Source organism: Mus musculus, chromosome 18 (assembly GCF_000001635.26).
Source record: "Mus musculus strain C57BL/6J chromosome 18, GRCm38.p6 C57BL/6J".
NCBI lineage: Eukaryota > Metazoa > Chordata > Mammalia > Rodentia > Muridae > Mus > Mus musculus.
In genome coordinates this window covers 34,698,630-34,720,387 of record NC_000084.6, presented here as the reverse complement: position 1 = coordinate 34,720,387, position 21,758 = coordinate 34,698,630, and the positions used below count along the sequence as shown (strand labels likewise).

The window sequence follows — 21,758 nt, the reverse complement described above, 5'->3', positions numbered from 1 at the left end:
GCCCACGACCCTAGTGGGAGAGTGGCGGCGCCGCGAGGAGGGGCGGGAGGCGGCGGTGGGAGGTGTCGGCCGAGGGAGCCCAGCTCTCCGAGTCCTGTGCACCAAGGCAGGGGAACGCGGCGCCCAGCGCAGGCAGAGCGCTGTCGCATCCCGGGCGTCCACCCGCCATGGGGCTCTCCTGGAGCCCGCGACCTCCACTGCTGATGATCCTGCTACTGGTGCTGTCGTTGTGGCTGCCACTTGGAGCAGGTAAGTGTTATTCAGAAACCCTCTGGGCTGTAGGGTAGGCGGTGGTGAGAGTGTTGACTCAGGGACACAGGTTGCTGATGCTGAGAAAGGTGCAGCTTAGCTGCCTTCTGGTCGCGGTCCTCTGTCCCTCGAGTCTGGGACACTACTTCTTACTTTAGGAAGTCTAGGGTGTCAGAAAGGAGCTGGTTTCCAACACTATACAAGAGTATGGACTCTGTAAGTGGAGCCCTAGGAAATCCTGGCCACCCAAGCGGCTCCTCGCCCCTGGTAATACTTCTTCTCTCCTTTGAGGTGCATCTAAAGCTATCAGGACAACCCGCAGCCAGGACAACTTGCAGCCAGGACATTACCAAGTCAGTATCCCCAGGAGGTGAGGAGAGTCTGATCAGAGGCTGCCACTGGCTCTAGGTGGCCTTCAACTCTTCTATACCGCTTTAAGGGAAGCAGAAACTAGGTAGAGAAGTAAAGAAAGAATTTGCGTAGACTTGCTACAGAGTAGGCTTGTAGACTGCCTACAATTTGCTAAGCTCATCACCTGGTTTTACTGTTGGGAAGTTTACCACCAACCTGCTCTCTTCCTACAATGGGATATGCTTTTTAATTAATTTTGGAGACAGAGTCTCATTTAGTGGCCCTGTCCTGGAACTAGCTATGAATAAGAAGATGGCTTGAATGCCTGCTTCCACCTCCCAAGTGTTAGGTTTACAGATGTGTGCCACCACACCCTCCTGGTTAATGATGTTTGGGGATGGAACCAAAGGTGTTGGGCTAGTAGAGCACACAACCCCCAGTCTCACGGTATAGGGGGTGGTTGTTGTTTACTTGTGGATTTCTTTCTTTCTTTCTTTCTTTCTTTCTTTCTTTCTTTCTTTCTTTCTTTTTTCTTTTCTTTTCTTTTCTTTTTTTTTTTTTTTTTTTTTGTGTGTGTGTGTAACCCTGGCTGTCCTGGAACTCGCTTTGTAGACCAGGCTGGCCTCTGAACTCAGAAATATGCCTGCCTCTGCCTCCCAAGTGCTGGGATTAAAGGCGTGCGCCACCACTGCCCGGCTTCTTTCTTCCTTTGTTTCTTTCTTTTTCCTTTTTGAAATCCATTTGTTTGATACACTTTTTTATTTTAATTGAAAAATAGATTCTTCTCTCACAATGTACAAGCTGATAAGTTTACTCTCCTCTCAATTTTCCCCTACCTTTTCTCTCCCCCTGAGCCCACCCCACCCCCACTTCCCTTCAGAAAAGAAGAGCAGGCCTCCAAGAGCAAACAAGCAAACATGACAAAGCATGATGTGATAAAACAAGGCAAAAGTCCTCATATCCAGGCTGAACAAGACAACCCAATAGGAGGGAAAGAGTCCCAAGAACAGGCAAAAGAGTCAGAGACAGCGCCACAGATTCAGTGTAGGGAACTCCCTACCAGGCCATATGGCTTTTCCCCAGCAAGGGGTCCAGTACAGTGCCTTCCCCAGAGGATAAGTGACCCATAGTAAGAGTCGGTGACATTAAGTAGTTCAGGGCCTGATGTAGACTCATGTCCTACCCCAAGGAAGAGAAGCCTAAGGGGCCGTACGTAATCCATGGAAAGAACACCCAAGACTTTAGGAATGAGGAAGGGCCCTTGCAGTCTCACTGCGGGTCCCCTGCCAGAACCCTAGTGGGAAAAACCAAAACCAAAACAAACCAATCTAGCCTGTGTGGAAGGAATCCAAGCAAGAGAGTGAGCACCGTGCAGCTGTAACTCCAGTGCTCTCCAGGCTAGCCTGGGCTATATACACAGCAACACCCTGTCTCCAAAAAAAACTGTGCAGGAGGTAGGGAAGGATAGCATATGTGTCTGGGGAGACGGCTTCAATAGGTAGAGGAATGTACAAGCATGAAGCCCTGAGTTCTCGACCTCCAGTACCCAGATAAAATCTGGGAGCAGCAGCTGACATCTATAACACCCGCAGTAGGATGGAGTGTGGAGGGTGGAGACAGGGGCATGCTGGACAGCCAGGCTAGCCAAAGGCTGAGCTCCAGGCTTGGTGAGAAAACCTGTCTCAAAAAATAAAACTGGGGAGCCCTAAAGGAAGGCAGCGAACATTGATCGTTGGCCTCCACAGGCACTTGACACACAAACACATTCATGGGCACCCAGACACTCATACACATATGCACATACAACATACACATAAAAAGTAGATGAGACAGAAGTGTATGCTCACAGTCAGCTATTGGATGGATCACAGGGCCCCCAATGGAGGAGCTAGAGAAAGTACCCAAGGAGCTAAAGGGAACTGCAACCCTATAGGTGGAACAACAATATGAACTAACCAGTACTCCAGAGCTCTTGACTCTAGCTGCATATGTATCAAAAGGTGGCCTAGTCGGCCATCAGTGGAAAGAGAGGCCCATTGGACTTGCAAACTTTATATGCCCCAGTACAGGGGAACACCAGGGCCAAAAAGTGGGAGTGGGTGGATAGGGGAGTGGCAGGGGAGGGTATGGGGGACTTTTGGTATAGCATTGGAAATGTAAATGAGGAAAATACCTAATAAAAATATTTTTTAAAAAAAGAAGTAGATGAGAAAGGAAAAAAGGGAAAGACTAGCCTGCCTCCATCAGTGTATGTAGGTAGTAAGAACTCATTAATCTGACTTGGCTGCTACCAGATCACTCCACTACTCCTAACGTGTGGCTGCGTGTTAGGGTCAGAGATAAACGTTAAATACCTTCCTCATTAACTGCTGAAGCAGCGTGAATGGTGGCTTCATTCCACAGTAATATGTAATAATTTCTGCTCAAACGGCTTTCCCAGGGCCTGAGGATGGAACTGAGGTGTAAGTGTAATCCCTTTACATCATTTATGAGGCCCCAGGGTTTAATCCCAGCATCACACCCACAAGCACGCATGCATGTACAAACACACACACACACTCACACATACAGACACACAACATACACAATCACTCAGACACACACACTCACACAACACACATACACAACACACAACACACACACACAGATACAAATGCACATGCCACACACTGCATACCTCTACCTACCATCCGGTAGCTGCCGAGTGCAGTTTATGAACAAAGACCAACAAGGAGTTGTTTACAACCAGATAAAGCACACCATCGTTCACCATAGGGCTCTGACTTTGAGCCAGGCTTGACTGGCTATGTCCCTGCATGCTGGCTCCTTTTCTTGGGCCATTCATCCATAAATGGGTATCCACGCAAGGAACCACACTGGAGAGAAGCAAATGAGGCTCTTATGTTCCAAAGCAGGGGCTGCCAAGTCAACGTTCTCTGATGAATCCAGTTAGGACCAGTTAGAAAAGGCACAACATGCTCAAATGGGGCTGCCGACACTTAATTCTGGATGTGAGATTATAGGCACGGAGCCTGCGTGAACTCACTCTTTTGAGAGAAATCGGGACACTGTAGTGTAGAACTGTGAAGTCATCTGGCTTCTTAAAGGTTTCCTCTTGAGACAGAGGCTCACTATGTAACCATAGCTGGTCTTGAACTCTCAAAGAACACCTGCCTCTTGAGCCTGTATGCTGGTAAAGGGTGTGTGTGCCCATGCTGTGGAGCATCTTGTTGTTGTTTGAGACAGGGTCTCTATACACAGTCCTGGCTGTCCAGGAACTCACTGTGTAGACCAGGCTGGCCCCGAAAACATAAAGCTTCACCGGCCTCTGGCTCCAGAGTTCTGGGATTAAAGGCGGGCGCCACCACGCCCGGCTTATCTGGCTTTTAAATAGACACTAATTACATCTCTAAAAGATTTTCTTGAAGGTCAAAGTAGGTAAAGAGTGAGGGAAAGTTCGTGTGTTTGCACACATCTGTGATCTTCGTATTCATCGTCTGGCTTGGCGGCCACCAGCCCGCCCCCCCCCCCCCCCCGAAACGTGGACACATGTTAGGGTCAGAGATAAACTTTAAACACCTTCCTCACTAGCTGCTGAAATACAGTGGATGACAGGTCTGTTTGACAAGCTCAGCTTGGTATACATACTGAGTTCTAGAGCAGCTGAACTATATACCAAGTTCCAACCAGTCCTGGCTACCGAGGGAGACCCTGTCTCAAGAATAAATGAATAGGCTGGGCAGTGGTGGCCCAACACCTTTAATCCCAGCACTTGGGAGGCAGAGGCAGGCAGATCTCTGTGAGTTCTAGGCCAGCCTGGTCCACAGAGTGACTTCCGAGACAGCTAAGGCTACACAGAGAAGCCCTGTCTTGAAAAAAAATCACAAATAAATAATATTTAAAAGGAAAGAGAAGAATCTGTGGTAGCACTTGCCCGGCATAGGTGAGACCCTGGGTTCAATTTCCAATTGTCAACGTAGAACTTTAGATAAAAAAGACAGAAAGCAGAACAAGGCCTACAGCTCAGTATTGGAGCCCTTGCCTAGCCTGAGCAAGCCCCTAGCTTCAGTTTCCCAGCACCAGCCAGGAAGAGAGAACAGATGTGTCAATTAAGGCAAACATCTGTGCGTTGTATACATTTATGACCTTGCCCTAGATAAAGCCCATGTTTCACATCAAGGAAGCAACCTCTACTTTTTTCTTTTGAAATGTAAAGCATCTTCCAAGTTCCTTGTGACCCAAAGCTGGCAAATCCACCAGGGCTCAGGAAGAGCCCTGAGAGATTGTTTTCCTTTGGAATGGGCTAGGACTCCACATTTGGTTCTGTTAAATGTTTATTTAGTTTAGTGATTGAAATGAGACCAAAACCTATGATATTTCTCTCAATCATCCACTAACCCATCCCTTCTCCTCCTCCTCCTCCTCCTCCTCCTCCTCCTCCTCCTCCTCCTCCTCCTCCTCCTCCTCCTCCTCCCATCTTTTACTTATTTGACGGGATGGAGGGCACAGATGTGGAAGTCAAATAACAGCCTGCAGTAGTTTCCTGGCTTGATAGAAAAGGATAGCTTGCCTAGACAAGGTTTCTAAACTGGACATGGTGGTGCCTGCCTGCCTGTACTCCCAGTGTTTGGAATGTGGAAGCAGGAGGATCAGAGGGCCAGGGTTATCCTCCACTGTGTAGAGTCTGAGGCTAACCTTAACTACCTGAGGGCCTGTCTCAAAAAACAAACATGGACTCTTAAAATAGCCATAGTGGTTCACACTTGAGAGGGTTGTCTCTAGGCTAGCCTTTGCTGGGCTACAGAATGAGACTCTATTTAAAGAAAAGAAAGAAGAAAAACATAGAAAGCCACATGGCTAGCAAGTGACAGAATTATTGTCACCTTTCATGGATTTTGCTATTGACGAATCCTTACTACCGTGGGTAAATTTCACTAATGTTTGGCTGAGCAGAAGAAACTGTGTCATGTACAGTGGCTTATACCTGTAATCTCAGAACTCAGGAGTCTGAGGAAGGAGGGAGGGTGGAGAATTCAAGGCTAGCTTGAGCTCCTGAGGTAAATTGGGCCACTTAGCAAGACTGCTTAAAAGAAAAAAAAAAATGCCTCAGGAGTTAGGAGTGATTGCCTGATAAGGTGAGTATGTAATCTCTAGTATTCACAGTTTAAAAAAAAATCTGCCCAGCTATGTACACCTTTAACCCTGACATTGCAGGACAGAAACAGGCAGATGCTGAAAGCTTGCTGGTCAGCCAGCCTAGCCAAAACGGTGAGCTTCTAGCCTAGTGAGATATCCTGTAATAAGGTCACAAGGCAGAGAACAATAAAGAAGAACGCCCTATGTCCTGCTGTGGCTTCTAGGTGTGTGTACATAAGTGCATGTCCTGCACATTTGTGTGTAAGTGTCACACAGGCAATATGCCACACCAATAAATAAACACATACACACATAAATACATAGATACATACCAAGATGCAAAAAAATGCACATATTGACTGAAAAGAAAACTGTTTTCTCATGCTAGCAATATGATACTGGTTTTCAAGGCCCAGCTTGGTGGTGTATGCTTTTGATCCCAGCAATTGGGAGACAGAGGCAGGCAGATCTGTGAATTCAAGGCCAACCTGGTCTACAGAGCATGTTCCAGGACAGCAAGGACTACACAGAGAAACCCTGTCTTGACAAAACAACTACCAACAACAAAATACTGGTTTTCTTGGAGGTGCCTAGAAGAGGCTTTCTGGACCATTGGTAATATTCTGCCTCTTTATTTAGATGCTGGCTACATAGATGTATGCAGGTTGTGAAATTCATTTATCTATACATCTTTTATTCATGGACTTTTCCTATATCTTATTCTTCAGTTTATTACTGAAGATATACAAGTGGCTAACAAGCACGTAAGATTATGCTCAGCAAACCTTAGTTGCCAGAGAAGCGCACATAAAAGCCACTTGCATCCGTGAGGAAGGCCAGAATAGAGATAAAAGTGGAAAGCAACAAGACGTGGTAAGTCTGAGGAGGAACTAGAATCTTTGCAGGTTGATGGTAGGGATCTAAAACTGTAGCTTCTGTTGAAAAGAACTTGGTAATTTCCTCCCAAAGTTAAGCATGTGGAGCTGGAGACTTGGTAAAACGCACTTTGCTGCTCTGGCAGAGGACTCAGCCTTGGAGTTCGGTATCCACATGGAGGGTCACAACTGTGTCAAACTCTGGTTCCAGGATATCCTACCCCGCCCCCACCTTCTGGACTTCGTGGGCAACACACACACACACACACACACACACACACACACACACACACACACACACATCGGTGAAGGCAAACATATGCACAAAATAAATAAGAAGGTAGATCTGGAGGTTGGCTGAATGGTTCTGTGGGGAAAGGCCCTTACCATCCATCAAGCTCGAGGGCCTGAGATCAAGTCCTGGCACCCACATGGTGAAAGGAGAGGCCCAAACCCTATAAGTTGTCCTCTGACCTCCACACATGTGCTATGGCACATATACCCTTCGTAAATATAATACAAAATTTTAAAGGAAGGTAAAATTTTATGCAGTGTGAATATGCAGATTATCAGATATGCAGGATATCTGGCATGCAATAAAATGTTTTTAATAAAAGGTTTTCTAGCTTACAAAAGGGGTTTACTCAAAAATATATCCAGAAGATGTGAGCGAGTGGATTTGGAAGATGCAACCAGGGAGGCCCGTGTGGAGACCTGGTCAAGGAAAATGATAGGCAGATTCCAGGTAGCCTGTCGAGCAACAGGACTTGTTGAACTTATGATAGCACTGGGTGCACAGAATTAACAACGACCGCTAAAACTTTCACTTAAGTTTTCAAAAGTGTCTGAGAGTCAGGACATTTAACTTTGAGATTATATTATTATTTTATGTATAGGAGTGTTTTGCCTGCATGTATGTCTATGTATCACATGTCTGTCTGGTACTGGAGGAGGCCAGAAGGGAGTGTTGGATTCCTTAGGACTGGAGTTACACATGGCTCTGAGCCACCATGCAGGTGCTGGGAATTGAACTCAGGTCCTCTGAAAGAGCAGACAGTGCTCTTAACTACTAAGTCATCTCTCCAATCTCAAATTGTGACTTTAAACCAGTGATTCTCAATCTTCCTAATAAGTCAACCCTTTAATACAGTTCCTCATGTTGGGGTCACCCCCCAACCATAAAATTATAACTTTAATTTTGCTACTGTTATGAATAATAATATAAATATCTGATATGCAGACTATCTGATATGCGATCCCTGTGAAGGGGCCATTTGACTTCCAATGCGTCTCAACCCACAGGTTGAGAACCACTGCCTTAAACAGCTCTCAGGAATGATGTGCCCTGACACATAGCGGGGACACTAAGTCCTGGAACAGGAGCTTCTTCCAGGACTGAACTGCAACGGACCTTGGTAATTCTGAGCAAATAAGTGGATCAAATCCCTCCACCCACACACTTTAATGACGGCGTTTGATTTAACTGTGGGTGTGAGGATGCATGCCACAGCGCAGCTGTTGAGAGTTGGTTTTCTCTCTCCACTATATGGGTCCTAGGATTGAATTTAGGTCGTTAGGCTTGGTGGCAAAACCACCTTTACTCATTGAGCCATCTCGCCAGTGTGCCTTAAGATGCTTCAAACAAAAGACTCAACTCTCAACCCTGCTTATGATGGAAGCCCTGCCTGTGGTATGGCTCAGCCCAGGACCTTCTTCTCCCAGGCCTAGAAGGATCATTAAGTTCATTTCCAAGCCGGGTGGTGGTGGCGCACACCTTTAATCCCAGGACTTGGGAGGCAGAGGCAGGCGGATTTCTGAGTTCAAGGCCAGCCTGGTCTACAGAGTGAGTTCCAGGATAGCCAGGGATACACAGAGAAACCCTGTCTCGGAAAAAAAAAAAGTTCGCTTCCAAATAAATACCTGGCCTCCTCTGCCTGGACTGAGCAACTTCTTCCCATCCTCACTCATCTCCTCTCGGGCCTTGTCTGCTTCATATATATCATAATGTCTGATACATACTCAGGACGCATATCTATATAATGTTTATGTATATGAGTGTTTTAGTTGAATGTACATCTGTCCACCACATGTGCCCAGTGCCCTTGGTAGTCAGAAGATGGTGATGGATCCCCAGAAACTGGAGTTATGGGCAGTTTTGAACCCACTATATAGGTGTTGGGGATCGATCTTCAGTCTTCTGGATGAAGCAACCAGTGCCCTTAGCTGCTGATCTCTTCAGCACCCTCCACATTTATTCTTTTGTGGTATCCTAAGGTTTTTCTCATGGTTTCATAGGGAATCTCCCCTAACCTACCTCATGACTTAGTGTTTCCAGGCAGATTTTGTGGACTCACTTGATTTCTGCCTTTGCAGGAAACTCCCTTGCCACAGAGAACAGGTTTGTGAACAGCTGTACCCAGGCCAGAAAGAAATGCGAGGCTAATCCCGCTTGCAAGGCTGCCTACCAGCACCTGGGCTCCTGCACCTCCAGTTTAAGCAGGCCGCTGCCCTTAGAGGAGTCTGCCATGTCTGCAGACTGCCTAGAGGCAGCAGAACAACTCAGGAACAGCTCTCTGATAGACTGCAGGTGCCATCGGCGCATGAAGCACCAAGCTACCTGTCTGGACATTTATTGGACCGTTCACCCTGCCCGAAGCCTTGGTAAGACCACTGTCCTACAGCGAATCACGGTGGGGGAGGGTGTTGATTTGGGGAGGTCATTTCTGAATGGTGTATATAGGAAAGGCCATATAGTTACTATTTTGTGGGGATAAATGAGTTCTGTGTGTGGGATCAGTAAGAGATGGAGGGACTTTTTGGCATTGTCTTCTTGCTCCTTAAAACTTTGCCCTCTCCTATACTTATTTCTACCTTTCTTTTAAAAATATTTTCAGCTGGGCGTGGTGGCGCACGCCTTTAATCCCAGTACTCGGGAGGCAGAGGCATGTGGATTTCTGAGTTCGAGGCCAGCCTGGTCTACAAAGTGAGTTCCAGGACAGCCAGGGCTATACAGAGAAACCCTGTCTCGAAAAACATATATATATATATATATTTTTTTTTTTTTCAGATGGGCACAGTGGCACATGCCTTCAGTCCTGTCAGTTGGGATGCAGAGGCAGACAAGTCTCTGAGTTCAAGGCCAGCTTGGTCCACAGAGCTCGTTCTAGAGCAGTCGGGGCTAAGTGGGGAAACCCTGTTTCATAAAATTATGTATTTACTCATACGTGTGGATGTGTTTTACATGCATGCCAGGGTGTGCATGTGGAGGTCAGAAGACAGTTTTGTGGAATTGGTTCTCTTCTTCTACCACGTGGGTTCTGTGAACCAAACGCAAGCTGTCAGGCCTGGTGGCAAGTGTTCTTACCTGCTGAGCCATCTTGCAGGTTTCTTATGTCCATTTTTCTTACCTGTACCTTTCTCTTCACTAGTTAATTAACTTTTGGTTTTTCAAGACATGGTTCCTTTGGGTAGTCCTGGCTGTCTTAGAACTCACTCTGTAGACCAGTCTGGCCTCGCCTGAACTTAGAGATCCACCTATCTCTGCCTTCCTAGTGCTAGGATTAAAAGCGTATGCTACCACTGCTTGATTTACTAGTCAGCTTTTAATGAACTATTTTGTGGTAACAAAAAAAGATTCCCATAGGTGAGCATGGAGAGGCTTGTAATCCCAGCTCTCGAGAGACTGGGGTAGGAGGAGTCCCCACAGATTTGAGGATAGCCTATGCTAGTGAGACTGTCTCAGGCAACAACATTAAAAACTCCAAACAAAAAGGACTGAAAAGGGATGGGGAGGTAGCTCAGGCAATCTTACAAAGACTTAAGTTTGATCCCAGAGCCCACATAAAAAAAAACAAAACAAATGGGCAAGTGATATTTGTAATTCCAGTGCTGGAGAAGCAGATAGGCAGATCCTGGGGTGTGTTGGCCAGACAGCGGGACCTGCCTGATGAGTCTCAGGCCAGAGAGATGCCTTATCTCAAAAAAAAAAAGAAAGAAAGAAAGAAAGAAAGAGAGAGAGAGAGAGAGAGAGAGAGAGAGAAAGAGAGAAAGAGAGAAAGAGAGAAAGAGAGAAAGAGAGAAAGAGAGAAAGAGAGAAAGAGAGAAAGAGAGAAAGAGAGAAAGAGAGAAAGAGAGAAAGAGAGAAAGAGAGAAAGAAAGAAAGAAAGAAAGAAAGAAAGAAAGAAAGAAAGAAAGAAAGAAAGAAAGAAAGAAAGAAAGAAAGAAAAGTGTGGGGCTGGGGAGGAAGGCTCCAGGGTTGGCTCAGCGTTGGTTGCTTTTCTGGAGGACCTGGGTTCAATTCCCAGCACCCAGGAGGAAACTTATGACTATAACTCCAGCTCTGAGACTCTGACACCATCTCTGGCACCTATGTATTTTTGCCCAAGTGTCAAGCTCAGGCTGATATCAGACGTGTGATCCTCCAGCCCTCAACCTTTGAGTGTTGAAAACATAGGCATATGTTCAGGCTCATGGAGATTTCTCTGCTGGGTCCGGATCTGGCTCCTCTTGATCTAGAAACCCATAAATTGAAACGACAAGTCACCTGCCTTCCGTGCCCACGGTAAGGAGCAGAATTGAGACACAAATAACTCTTGAAGAACTGGATGGATGGGAGGTGTGTGGGGTGTGCAGACTCACAGCTCATGTTGAGAGGACTCTTCTGGAGGATGAGGAATGTTCCCATCGCTAGCAGTGGACTTGCCCAGGCCATTGTTCTCCAGGGCTCTTGGCCCAGCCATCTGCCAGGTTCTTGCTTTTCTATTATTTATTATTCTCTTTGGCCATGGCTAAATGGGCACTAGAGACTGCAGCCTCCTTGGGGGACTGAGCAATATTCTCAGCCTGCTTCCTGCCTGAAGGATGTTGGCGATTTTGTCTCATAGTCTCTTTTAATATGGGTTGGTAGCTCTTGGCTGAACAACACATAATTGCTTTTTATATTTTTTATCTCTTTCATCTCATGAGCTCAGTAGCCTTTCCCACAATTTAAAATATGTATCTCCTTCCCAACCTAATTAAAAGTTCCTTGCTTTAGCCATGTGGTGGTTTGATGGCCTATGCCTTTAATCCTAGCACTCTGGAGGCAGAGACAACTGCCTCTCAGTGAGTTCAAGGCCAACCTGGTCTACAGTATGAGTGCCAGGACATCCAAAGCTATACAGAGAAATGCTCTCTCTCTCTCAAAAAAAAAAAAAAACCAACCAAAACAAAACAAAAAAGTCTTGTCCTTGTCAGGCCTCCATGGGAGAATCATTGCTTTAATCTCTTTATTTTTTTTTCCTCCTGAGTATGTTTGTCCAACTGACAGGATTTACTGCATGAGGTTTGATTTGTTCTTCTTCCCAGTTGAGTTATTACCAACCTTGTAACTCAACCCCTTCCCCTTCCAGCCTTATATTCCTTCTGTGGCGGAATATGAGAGAAACTTGCATCTCTTAGTCCTGTAAGTGTGTATGTGTATGTTTGGAGGCCAGCAGTCATATGTGTGTGTGTGTGTATGATGTGTATGTATGTATATGTGATGTGTATGAGTGTGTATATGTATGTGTGCATGTGTATGTGAGCACATGTGAATGTGAGTGTGTGTGAGTGTGTGTTTGGAGGCCAGTGAACCAATGGTTGATATCAGATTATCTTCCTCTATCTCTATTTTGTGAGACAAGAGTCTCTTCCTGCCGGGTGGTGGTGGCGCACGCCTTTGATCCCAGCACTTGGGAGGCAGAGGCAGGTGGATTTTTGAGTTCAAGGCCAGCCTGGTCTACAGAGTGAGTTCCAGGATAGCCAGGGATACACAGAGAAACCCTGTCTCAGAAAAAAAAAAAAAGAGTCTCTTCCTAAACCTGGATCTTGATGATTTGTCTAGACACACCCCACTGATCTGCTTGTCTCCATGCCCAGCTTTTAATGTGGTGCTGGTAATCCAAGCTCAGTTCCTCATACCTGCACTGCAAGCACTGTAACTGACCAAGGTTCGGTTATTATTGTTCTTATTGTTATTGGAGATGAGATTGCACTGTGTTGCCCAGGTTGGTCTAGAACTCCTGGGCTTAGGCAATTCTTTTGCTTTAGTCTCCCAAGTGGCTAGTTCCCTACCATTAGGCCAAACTGATGGCTCTTTTCTGAACTTCTATTAGTCTTACAGCACCTTGCCTGTCACAGCCAATAACGATCAATACATAGCAATAAACTTCTTTGTCTCAGCTTCTTCCCTCAAAGTACAAGCTTTTTGTCTTCCTTCTATGTCATCTTCCCAGTCACTGCAGGTAACAATGTTTACCAAGTGCTTTGCCCCTGCATGGGGACTATTGCTCTTCAGCCCTAAGTGATCATAAAGCAAAGCCACACATTTTAAAAATGTTATTACCATAGAAACCTATTTCCAAATACTAAGTGCACTCAATTTCTTTTTCTCCTTCTAGTTGAGTTTTTTCCTCTTTTCTGGAGCTAGGGGTCTAACCCAGGGCCTTGCCCTTGCTATGTGAGCACTGAGACCCCCCCAGCCCTCCCCACAGTACTCACAAGACCACTGACTTTAGAAAAGAAAAATGTATTTCTTGCTCAGGTGTCACATCTGATGCCAGCTTTCCAACCACTGACTTTGTTCTACCTTTGGTCTTCACGGAGGATCCAGACTGGTAGAGAGAAAGAGGAATAGCAGAACCATTAATGGTTCTTAAAACTTCTGCTTCAGTGTGATTGACATCATTTTTGCCTAACCACCATTTGCCAAAGCAAGTCACATGGCCCAGCCTGACACCAATAAGCTGAGTATGTGTGTTCTTCTCATGGGTGGCATAGAAGTTGTGGTGGTTTGAATATGCTTGGCCCATGTGAGGGGCTACTATTAGGAGGTGTGCCCTTGCTAGAGGAGGAGAATCACTATGGGGTGGGCTTTAGGATCTATGTTTAAGCTCTGCCCAGGGTGGAAGAGTTAGTCCTCTCATAGTTGCAGTTGGATCAAGATGTAGAACTCTCAGCTCCTTCTGTAGCACCATGCCTGTCTGGACATTGCCACGCTCCTGCCTTGATAATGGACTGAACCTCTGAAGCTGTAAGCCAGCTCCAATTAAATGTTGTCTCAAGGGCTGGTGAGATGGCTCAGCAGTTAAGAGCACTGACTGCTCTTCCAAAGGTCCTGAGTTCAAATTCCAGCAGCCACATGATGGCTCACAACTACCCATAATGAGATCTGACACCCTCTTCTGGTGTGTCTGAAGACAGCTACAGTGTACTTATGTATAGTAATAAATAAATCTTTAAAAAAAATTATGTTGTCCCAATATAAGAGTTGCCTTGGTTGCGGTGTCTCTTCACAGCAACAAAACCCTAAGACAGAAGTACCATGGTGACAATGGGAGGTGTGGTGCTCTCACATGCTTGAGCGACAGGGCAGTCACTGGAAGTAATATCACCATCTGCTCTGTTAGCTCCTGCTTTGCACATCTCCCCATCTGCTCTGTTCCTAGTTCCTGCTTTCCATTCCTCGGCCTGACCACTTCTCTTTTTAGTCTTTCCTAGAGGCACTTCTGGGTCCCCACCTCCTGCCATCCATTAGGAGTTCCCAGGTCTTCCGTTCTTGAAACCCATCCTCTTCAGTTTGTGTGATATCACCCAAGTTCCTCCAGTCCTCAAGATGCATTTACAAAGACCTCTTGGGTGACACCCAGCAAGCCCACCTCTTTCTCCAGTCTGATTGATTTAGATTTATTATTATTAATTTGATTTATTAATTAGTATTTATTCAGCCCCCACCATACTATAACCTAATTATATCCCCGTCAGGAGTCCCATGGGGTGACTGGGAGAAAGGTGTGGGTTACAAGGTCACTGTATCTTTTCTTCCCGGTTTTCTCCTTTTGGTCCAACTCAGTACCTGGCCTCACTTACTTCCATTTTTGTGCTATATCATGGGTCTTCATAGCCAGTTATGCCTAGAACACAATCCTTTCTGTCTCTTCCCTAATAGCAAGAGAAAACATCTCCTCGATTGATTGTTTGCCCGCAGGCAACGTCTATACTTAGGAAAAGAAATTCTGGAATCAGTGTAGATTTTTATAGCCCACTACAGACACACCCCTTTTCTTTGAGACAAAGTCTTGCTGTGAAGCTCTGGTGGGCATGCGACTTGGTATATAGACTAGGCTGGCCTCTAATCCATAGAGATGTGCTGACCGTGTCCTGGAGCACTGTGGTGAAAGGCCCCAGTACCATGCTTAGCCCAGTTCTCCGTCTTATTAAGCTAATGTGAATCCAAGCAAGTCACTTAAGCCCTCATCCTCAGTTTCTTCTTACCAACTCAAGGTCTTCTAGGAGGGAAGAAACGACATGTGCATGTGTGCCTGTGTGCCCGCGTGCGCGTGTGCGTGTGCGTGTGCGTGTGTGTGTGTGTGTGTGTGAGAGAGAGAGAGAGAGAGAGAGAGAGAGAGAGAGAGAGAGAGAGAGAGAGACTGGGATCCACTGTGCTCATCCAACCTAACCTGTACCTTCATAATTCTGGATTCCCATCTCTGCATGGCTTGCCGCTCTAGATAAGAAGAGGCTGTATCTTTTCTTTTGCTGTACAAGGCTGTCTTAGTCAGGGTTTCTATTCCTGCACAAACATCATGACCAAAAAGTAAGTTGGGGAGCAAAGGGTTTATTCAGCTTACACTTCCATATTGCTGTTCATCACCAAGGAAAGTCAGGACTGGAACTCAAGCAGGTCAGGAAGCAGGAGCTGATGCAGAGGCCATGGAGGGATGTTACTTACTGCCTTGCTTCCCTTGCCTTGCTCAGCTTGTGCTCTCTCTCTCTCTCTCTTCTTTTGTTTTTTTGAGACAGGGTTTCTCTGTATAGTCCTAACTGTCCTGGAACTCACTCTGTAGACCAGGCTGGCCTCAGAAATCCTCCTGCCTCTGTGCCACCACCGCCTGGCTTTCAGCTTGCTTTCTTGTAGAACCCAAGACCACCAGCCCAGGGATGGCACTACCCACAATGGGCCCTCCTTCCTTGATCACCAATGGAGAAAATGCCTTACATCTGGATCTCATAGAAGCATCCTCAACTGAAGCTCCTTTCTCTGTGATAACTCCAGCTTGTGTCAAGTTGACACACAAAACCAGCCAGTACAAAGGCATTGCAGTCTCACCCAGCAGGTTCAAGTCCCCCTGCTTCCCTTCGAAGGTCCTTGTCCTTGGTATTCACACACTCCCTATTCTCTCTAGGTGACTACGAGTTGGATGTCTCACCCTATGAAGACACAGTGACCAGCAAACCCTGGAAAATGAATCTTAGCAAGTTGAACATGCTCAAACCAGGTATGGAGGGCAAGCCAAGGATGGGGAAAGGGAGGCTGGGGCTGGGCTCTGAGTGGGACACTGCCAAGTACCAGCCTTGGCTTGGAGAGGAGGTTCTGAGAGAAGGGGTGTCTGAGGGCAGTGAAATCAAATGACTCAAATTGTGGGTCCAAGCTGGCAGACTAGGTTCTGCTTGAGACAGCTTTCTCTCTGGGTTCTGCTTCCCTGGAGATGTCTGGACTGCTCTCTCTCTCTTTTCTGCTTGATACAGTTCCAAGCAGTTCTCTCTTGCTATTCTAAAAAAAGTATCTGGATAGCTCATCTCTTGCAGATCAAAAGTCCGGGTCTTTTATTTTTACATATCAATCCAGTCATTTACTCCAGGTACCCTTTTGATTATCCTGTGAATCAGCATCCTAGGACCCAGCCTTTTGACTCTTAGAGACAGCAAGCACATTTTTAACATTGCACAGAAATGACCAGCTCTACAAAGCCTGGGTCTGTCCAGGCCAACCCTGAACCCAGGAATCTGCCTGCCCTTGTAAGCATTAACAACAAACTTAGCTGGGTGGGAATCTCCTGTGAGTGATCACTACTCCCTAAATCTCTTTCTCTCCTTCCGTAATATCTCTCTGACACGATCGCTTCTCGGCCTTTTAGCTAAGATCAAGTGTAGTATCTCTCTGACACAATGGTTCACAGTGCGGTTGCTTCTGTTCCTTTAGATTCGTGAAGCCCCTCATAATTCATAGTGCATCTTTATATTTTGCATAGTTGAGAAATTATATACTTTTGAACTTGTGTTTTTAGAGTCCCTTTCCACAGCCTTAAGGGCTCTCATGAAGGTCCCAGCGTTTACCATTTTGCTAAGACATTAGCCACACCTTTGCCTCCCCGACTCCTGCTGTTTCCGACTGTCACAGAGTCATTAACAGAGAGAAGGAATGTAACAATATGTACACTATTAAACAAACAAGCCTTAAGCCTACAACAACTATCAACACTCATGGAGGCCCATGCCTGCTGGCCCTGTCCCATGTCAGTCCACCACTATCAAGGCCATGCCAGACCCAGCATCTTCCTCTCTCTTTTTTTTTTTTTTTTCATTTGAGGGAGCAAATGTTGATCATGATGAGCGTTTGACTTGCTTGATGCCCACTGGAAAGAGAAACAAAATCAGTAAGAATAAACAACTTCAGCGGGGTGTGTTGGTGCACGCCTTTAATCCCAGCACTTGGCAGGCAGAGGCAGGTGAATTTCTGAGTTCGAGGCCAGCCTGGTCTACAGAGTGAGTTCCAGGACAGCCAGGGCTATACAGAGAAACCCTGTCTCAAAAAAACCAACAACAACAACAAAAAAGAATAAACCAACTTCGATTCCTCCATTTATCAGCAAAGTCATCCAGGAAGACGACGCTGTGTCCTCATGCACAGAAGGGCAAAAGCTGCAGACATTTCCTCAATAGAATTGTGTCCATCCTAGAGTTATTAATATCCCTGATCCTATGATGTAGGGAGTCCGTATCCTAAGCCAAGTTAGAATTGTTCCAAAGCCCCTTTAAATGAGACTGACCTTGAAACCAGTCATGTTCAGAGGTGTTAGATTCCAAGGGGGTTGCACAAACCCAACAGAACAATGGATGGCATCACACTGAGAGCCTGATCTTGACATTTTGAATTTGATTTCCCATAAATAGGACTGTTTCCTTTACAGCATTAGGCCTATCCTGAAGTCCCCTGTCAATCATCTCTTGGGTCGTGAGTGATTGACACATTTGTGATAACTGACCTACATGATGTGCTGTGTGAATTTCTTTAACCAAGGATGTAGTGGATAAAGTAAAACCAGAAACCACACCTATTAAGTCAATCATCCCTAATATCAAGGCTGCAACAAATCTTAGATCTCTTGAGAGCCAAGGGAGTCCTATGCAAAGCCTCTATAAAAAATCTGGCTGAGATGGGCAATCTCTCCAAGAAAATATGGTATCGTGGGTGAGACCTAGCCCAGAATATACCAAGCTCTGGCTGTCTCTTCAGATGCTGCACGCAGCGTGGGTCTCTCTTGGCCAGCCAGCTGCAGGCACCTGAAAGTTTCCAGGACCTCCTCCACTCCATCAGGAGAGTCTGGGATCTCTGTCCATACTGCTCTTGAAAACTGATCGCAACCTTCTTTCTTCATAGCAACAGACCTGTGGAAAAGTCACTTTGGGCTGGAGAGAGAGGGCAATGCGCATGTGACGCCTGTAACAGCTTGATTGGCAGTATATCAGTGGTCCGTCGTGTTAGGCCTAGAAAAGATGCAAGGGTGTTAAGGGAATCTTGGTACTGGAAGGAATCCTTTAAGTGGGAAGTCACCTGTGTGCACTAAGGAAAGCAGAGGGAAGAGCTGGGATTTATTTCACCTGCTAAAGGAAGACGAAACCGCTGAGGAAGAAGAGACCATGTTGATTATGTATCTGGGATAGGCAGAAACAGCTTGTCCATGAAAAAGAAACTGGCTTAAGTAGGTACTGTTATTTTATTAATAAAAGATTGAGTAATGGTTATTAATGTAATCAGTTTGACCTATGGGAGATAGATTTGAGTAGAGTCCTTGAAGCTTATAAAATTTTTTTTTAAGTTTAAAAAAGAGAAATCACTTTCCTGTTACCATTTAAGTTGTTTTATTATTATTATTATTCCATGTCCAATATGATTTTCTGAAGCTCAAAAGTATTTTTAAGCAAATTGAAAAAGTTTTAAACCAGTTTGGGTTAAAAGGCATGAACATTGTTCAGGTGTTCCTGTTACAAGGACAGAACAAGCATCTAAACAAATTTGAGACAAAAAGAAGCATGACATGTTTACGTTTTGGATGAGCTGTGCTGTTCCAGTTTGACAGCAGCGAGATTCCACCCTCTGCTCTCTGCCTGGCGGGTCCTTGCCTCACAGATGCCACCGGTGTCTGCCTAGGGATAGGAAGTGGCCTGCTCTGCCCCTGCCTGCTCCAGCCACTTCTCCAGCTGCTCACGTGGCTGTGCTGAGCAGGTCCCATTTCCCCTGCATGTGTGTCCCTGTGGCTGAGTGTCACCACAGCTTGGTGAGTGGCAGGTTGTGCCACCCTCTGCAAACCCTGGAAAGTGCAACAAGAAGGGAAAAGCCAGACTTGCCAGGTGGCTCTCTTCCCTGGGGGTGGGGGGTGGGGTGAGGTGGGAGGAGTGGGGTTCCTTCCATAGCTTTTCTTTGTTGTGGCTCAATGGGCATGAGCACACCCAATTGCCTTTTGCCAGGGCCTCTATGAGGATCAAAGCCCATCATCTTCTTTTGTTTTGTTTTGTTTTGTTTTGTTTTTTTGTCTTTTTGTTTTTGTTTTTCTAGACAGGGTTTCTCCGTGTAGTCTTGGCTGTTCCAGAACTCACTTTGTAGACCAGGCTGGCCTCGAACTCAGAAATCTGCCTGCCTCTGCCTCCCAAGTGCTGGGACTAAAGGCGTGTGCCCAGCTAAAGCCCATCTTTTAGCATCTGCTGCCTGATAGGATCTGAAGGACTCAGCAGGAAACCTCCCATTTGACTGACCCCGTAGTGTAAAGGGTAGGGAGGGTATCTATCACATAAGGCTGAAATTTTTCTGTTTTCTTGTTCCTCTCAATGCAAAAATGTCTGGGCTTTGAGCAGCATTGGAGTCTTGTCCTACAGCATAAAGCGTGAAAGGAGAAGATGTAGTGGGCCAAATTATAGGCCAACCTTTGCTAGCTATGTGAGAGACATCCATCCGCTCCCGTATCCAAAAGGCCTTTGATAACTTCCATTTATTGTTATCTCCTTTTTCAAAAGCCTTTTTTCTTTACTACTTCCACTCAAAACACTCGATTCCTTGAACCTGAGTTTGTATGACTGACCCCTAACACACAATGGCGACGACACTTGAACATCCCACGGTCCTGCAAAAATCCATACTGTTTTTGTGGGCAGCTGCAACATGATTTTTATCTCTCTTGGAATTGCTTGTATCCCTTGTAGGGAGATAGTGCTTCTGCCACTGTGCCTGTGGACGATGGACCATGGACCCCTGTGGGCACGGTCACTGTGGAGAATCAGAAGTTAACATGACTAAGGTCCTTTCCTGTGCTCCCTGGGGTGACCCGACATAGGGAGTTGACTGACATCCTTGGTTGATGGGAGCAGAAGGATCCATGCTGGCCCCCATTATTTGAGGGGCCTGAGGCTGGGTCCCCTCCAAGTTTCCCTGCTGAGGACAGTTCCCTTTAGTGGGGAGTGGCATGCTATGTGTGTGAAATTCAGATCTACACTCTCTCTGCCAATGGTAAGCATTTTGGCAGAGTGGGCACAACTTCGCTGGGTGAGGGGCAGCACTGGCTTGGGCCATAGCACTCGGCACCAGTCTTTTTCTGCTTTGCCCGTGAGGGTGTTAGTGGCTTATGTGCCCAGGCTGTCCACAGTTGAAACAAAGGCCAGAGCCTGGACCTTTATTTCCCCCTTTTTGAAATGGGGAAGCCCTGGGAGAGCGACCGCCATTGCAAGACCTTGCACCAGCAAGGGTGTAAAGTCAGCATAGAGGTGGACAAAATCTGTAATATTTCCAGAATACCTTGCAGGTCCAAGCAGATCTCTGCAGGTTTCACTGGTGTTCCTGCAAGCTAATTGTCTCAGCAATACACTTGCCACCTCTTCATTAGGAGTTATTTTTTGTGACTGCATTCATTAGACGAGCCACAGAATCAGCATCTTCTTCTCTTCTCTTCTCTTCTCTTCTCTTCTCTTCTCTTCTCTTCTCCTCTCTTCTCTTCTTTCTCTTCCCTGGTGGATGTCTGCCAAAGCCAAGGTTTGTGATGGCTATGTGAAGAAGAAGTTGGCTTCCTCCAGGCAGTAAAGCAAGGTTTGAGATAACCAAAGTTTCTTTTGATATTCTTAATTATGCCTTAGGGTCCAAATGCCCCTGTTCCAGTCAATACCAGATATGCCAAGTCCCCGTTTTCTTCTCTTGAAGAACAATTCTTTTCTGACCTCTTCCTCATCCTTCATTTCCCACAACAGAAACTGTCCTGAGAGGCAGGCCTTTGTTGCCAGCTGCCAGTCCTGTGGTGACCAGTGACTGGTAGTGCTCAAGAGAGGAGGCCATTTCTCATTATGATAGTTAGAGGCCTCCTCTTCTGAATCTAAAGCATTGCCGGGATGGGGGTGGGGCTCTTCCAATTCAGTTCCACTTTCAGAAATAGCAAGATTAGCCTGTAAAGCCTTCAGCATCAAGGGGGCTGTTGGTGATGGCTGTAGCAAAGGCATAGTCTCCCCAAACTAATCAAATCGGAGCAAGCCGATTCCACGGAGGTGGGGCTGGCGTGAGGCAGATCACCATCGGCCTCCTTCCCTAAGCCTCGCTCAACTGTTCTCTGCAAGGAAAGAGCATGCTCAGGCATTTCTTCCCCCTGTGGGTTTGTATCCGCTTGTGAAGGTCTTTACCAACCTCACACCACATGTCAGGGTTCAATGACCCTTCTTCAGGGAACAATGGATTAACCTTCTGCATAAACTCAAAGAAATCCTAAAAAAAAAAAAAGCCTTGTTTATGTCTTGACATCTTTCTTAGTAACTGCTTGTTTTAAAATCTTGACATCTATATTTCTCTGCTTTTTGAATTTGATTTTTATTTACCAAACCTTCATTCCTTTGCCCGGCTCTGTCTTACACGGGGGAGGGGTGTTATGACACCCCTAAGTGAAATCCTTCCAACCTAGCCCAATATGCTTACCTACCCCACCTGTCAAGGACCAGCCTCGGCTTGGAGGGGGGTTCTGAGTCAAGGGGGGTCTGCGAGCCGTGAAAACAAAGGGCTCTAAGTCAAATCGTGGGGCCAAGCTGACTATGTTCTGCTGG

General features: G+C 46.2%; 1 protein-coding gene and 1 pseudogene across 1 annotated transcript in view; both read left to right on the top strand.

The window, feature by feature from the left end:
* Gfra3 (glial cell line derived neurotrophic factor family receptor alpha 3) overlaps window positions 1-21,758 on the top strand; it is a 30,490-nt gene continuing 8,732 nt past the window's right edge. The window contains exons 1-3 of the mRNA NM_010280.4: window positions 1-249; window positions 8,985-9,272; window positions 15,815-15,907. Coding sequence (NP_034410.3) covers window positions 168-249; window positions 8,985-9,272; window positions 15,815-15,907 — 463 coding nt within the window. The 5' untranslated portion in view covers window positions 1-167. The remainder of the gene's footprint in view (window positions 250-8,984; window positions 9,273-15,814; window positions 15,908-21,758) is intronic.
* Window positions 16,527-16,730, top strand: Gm52376 (annotated as a pseudogene).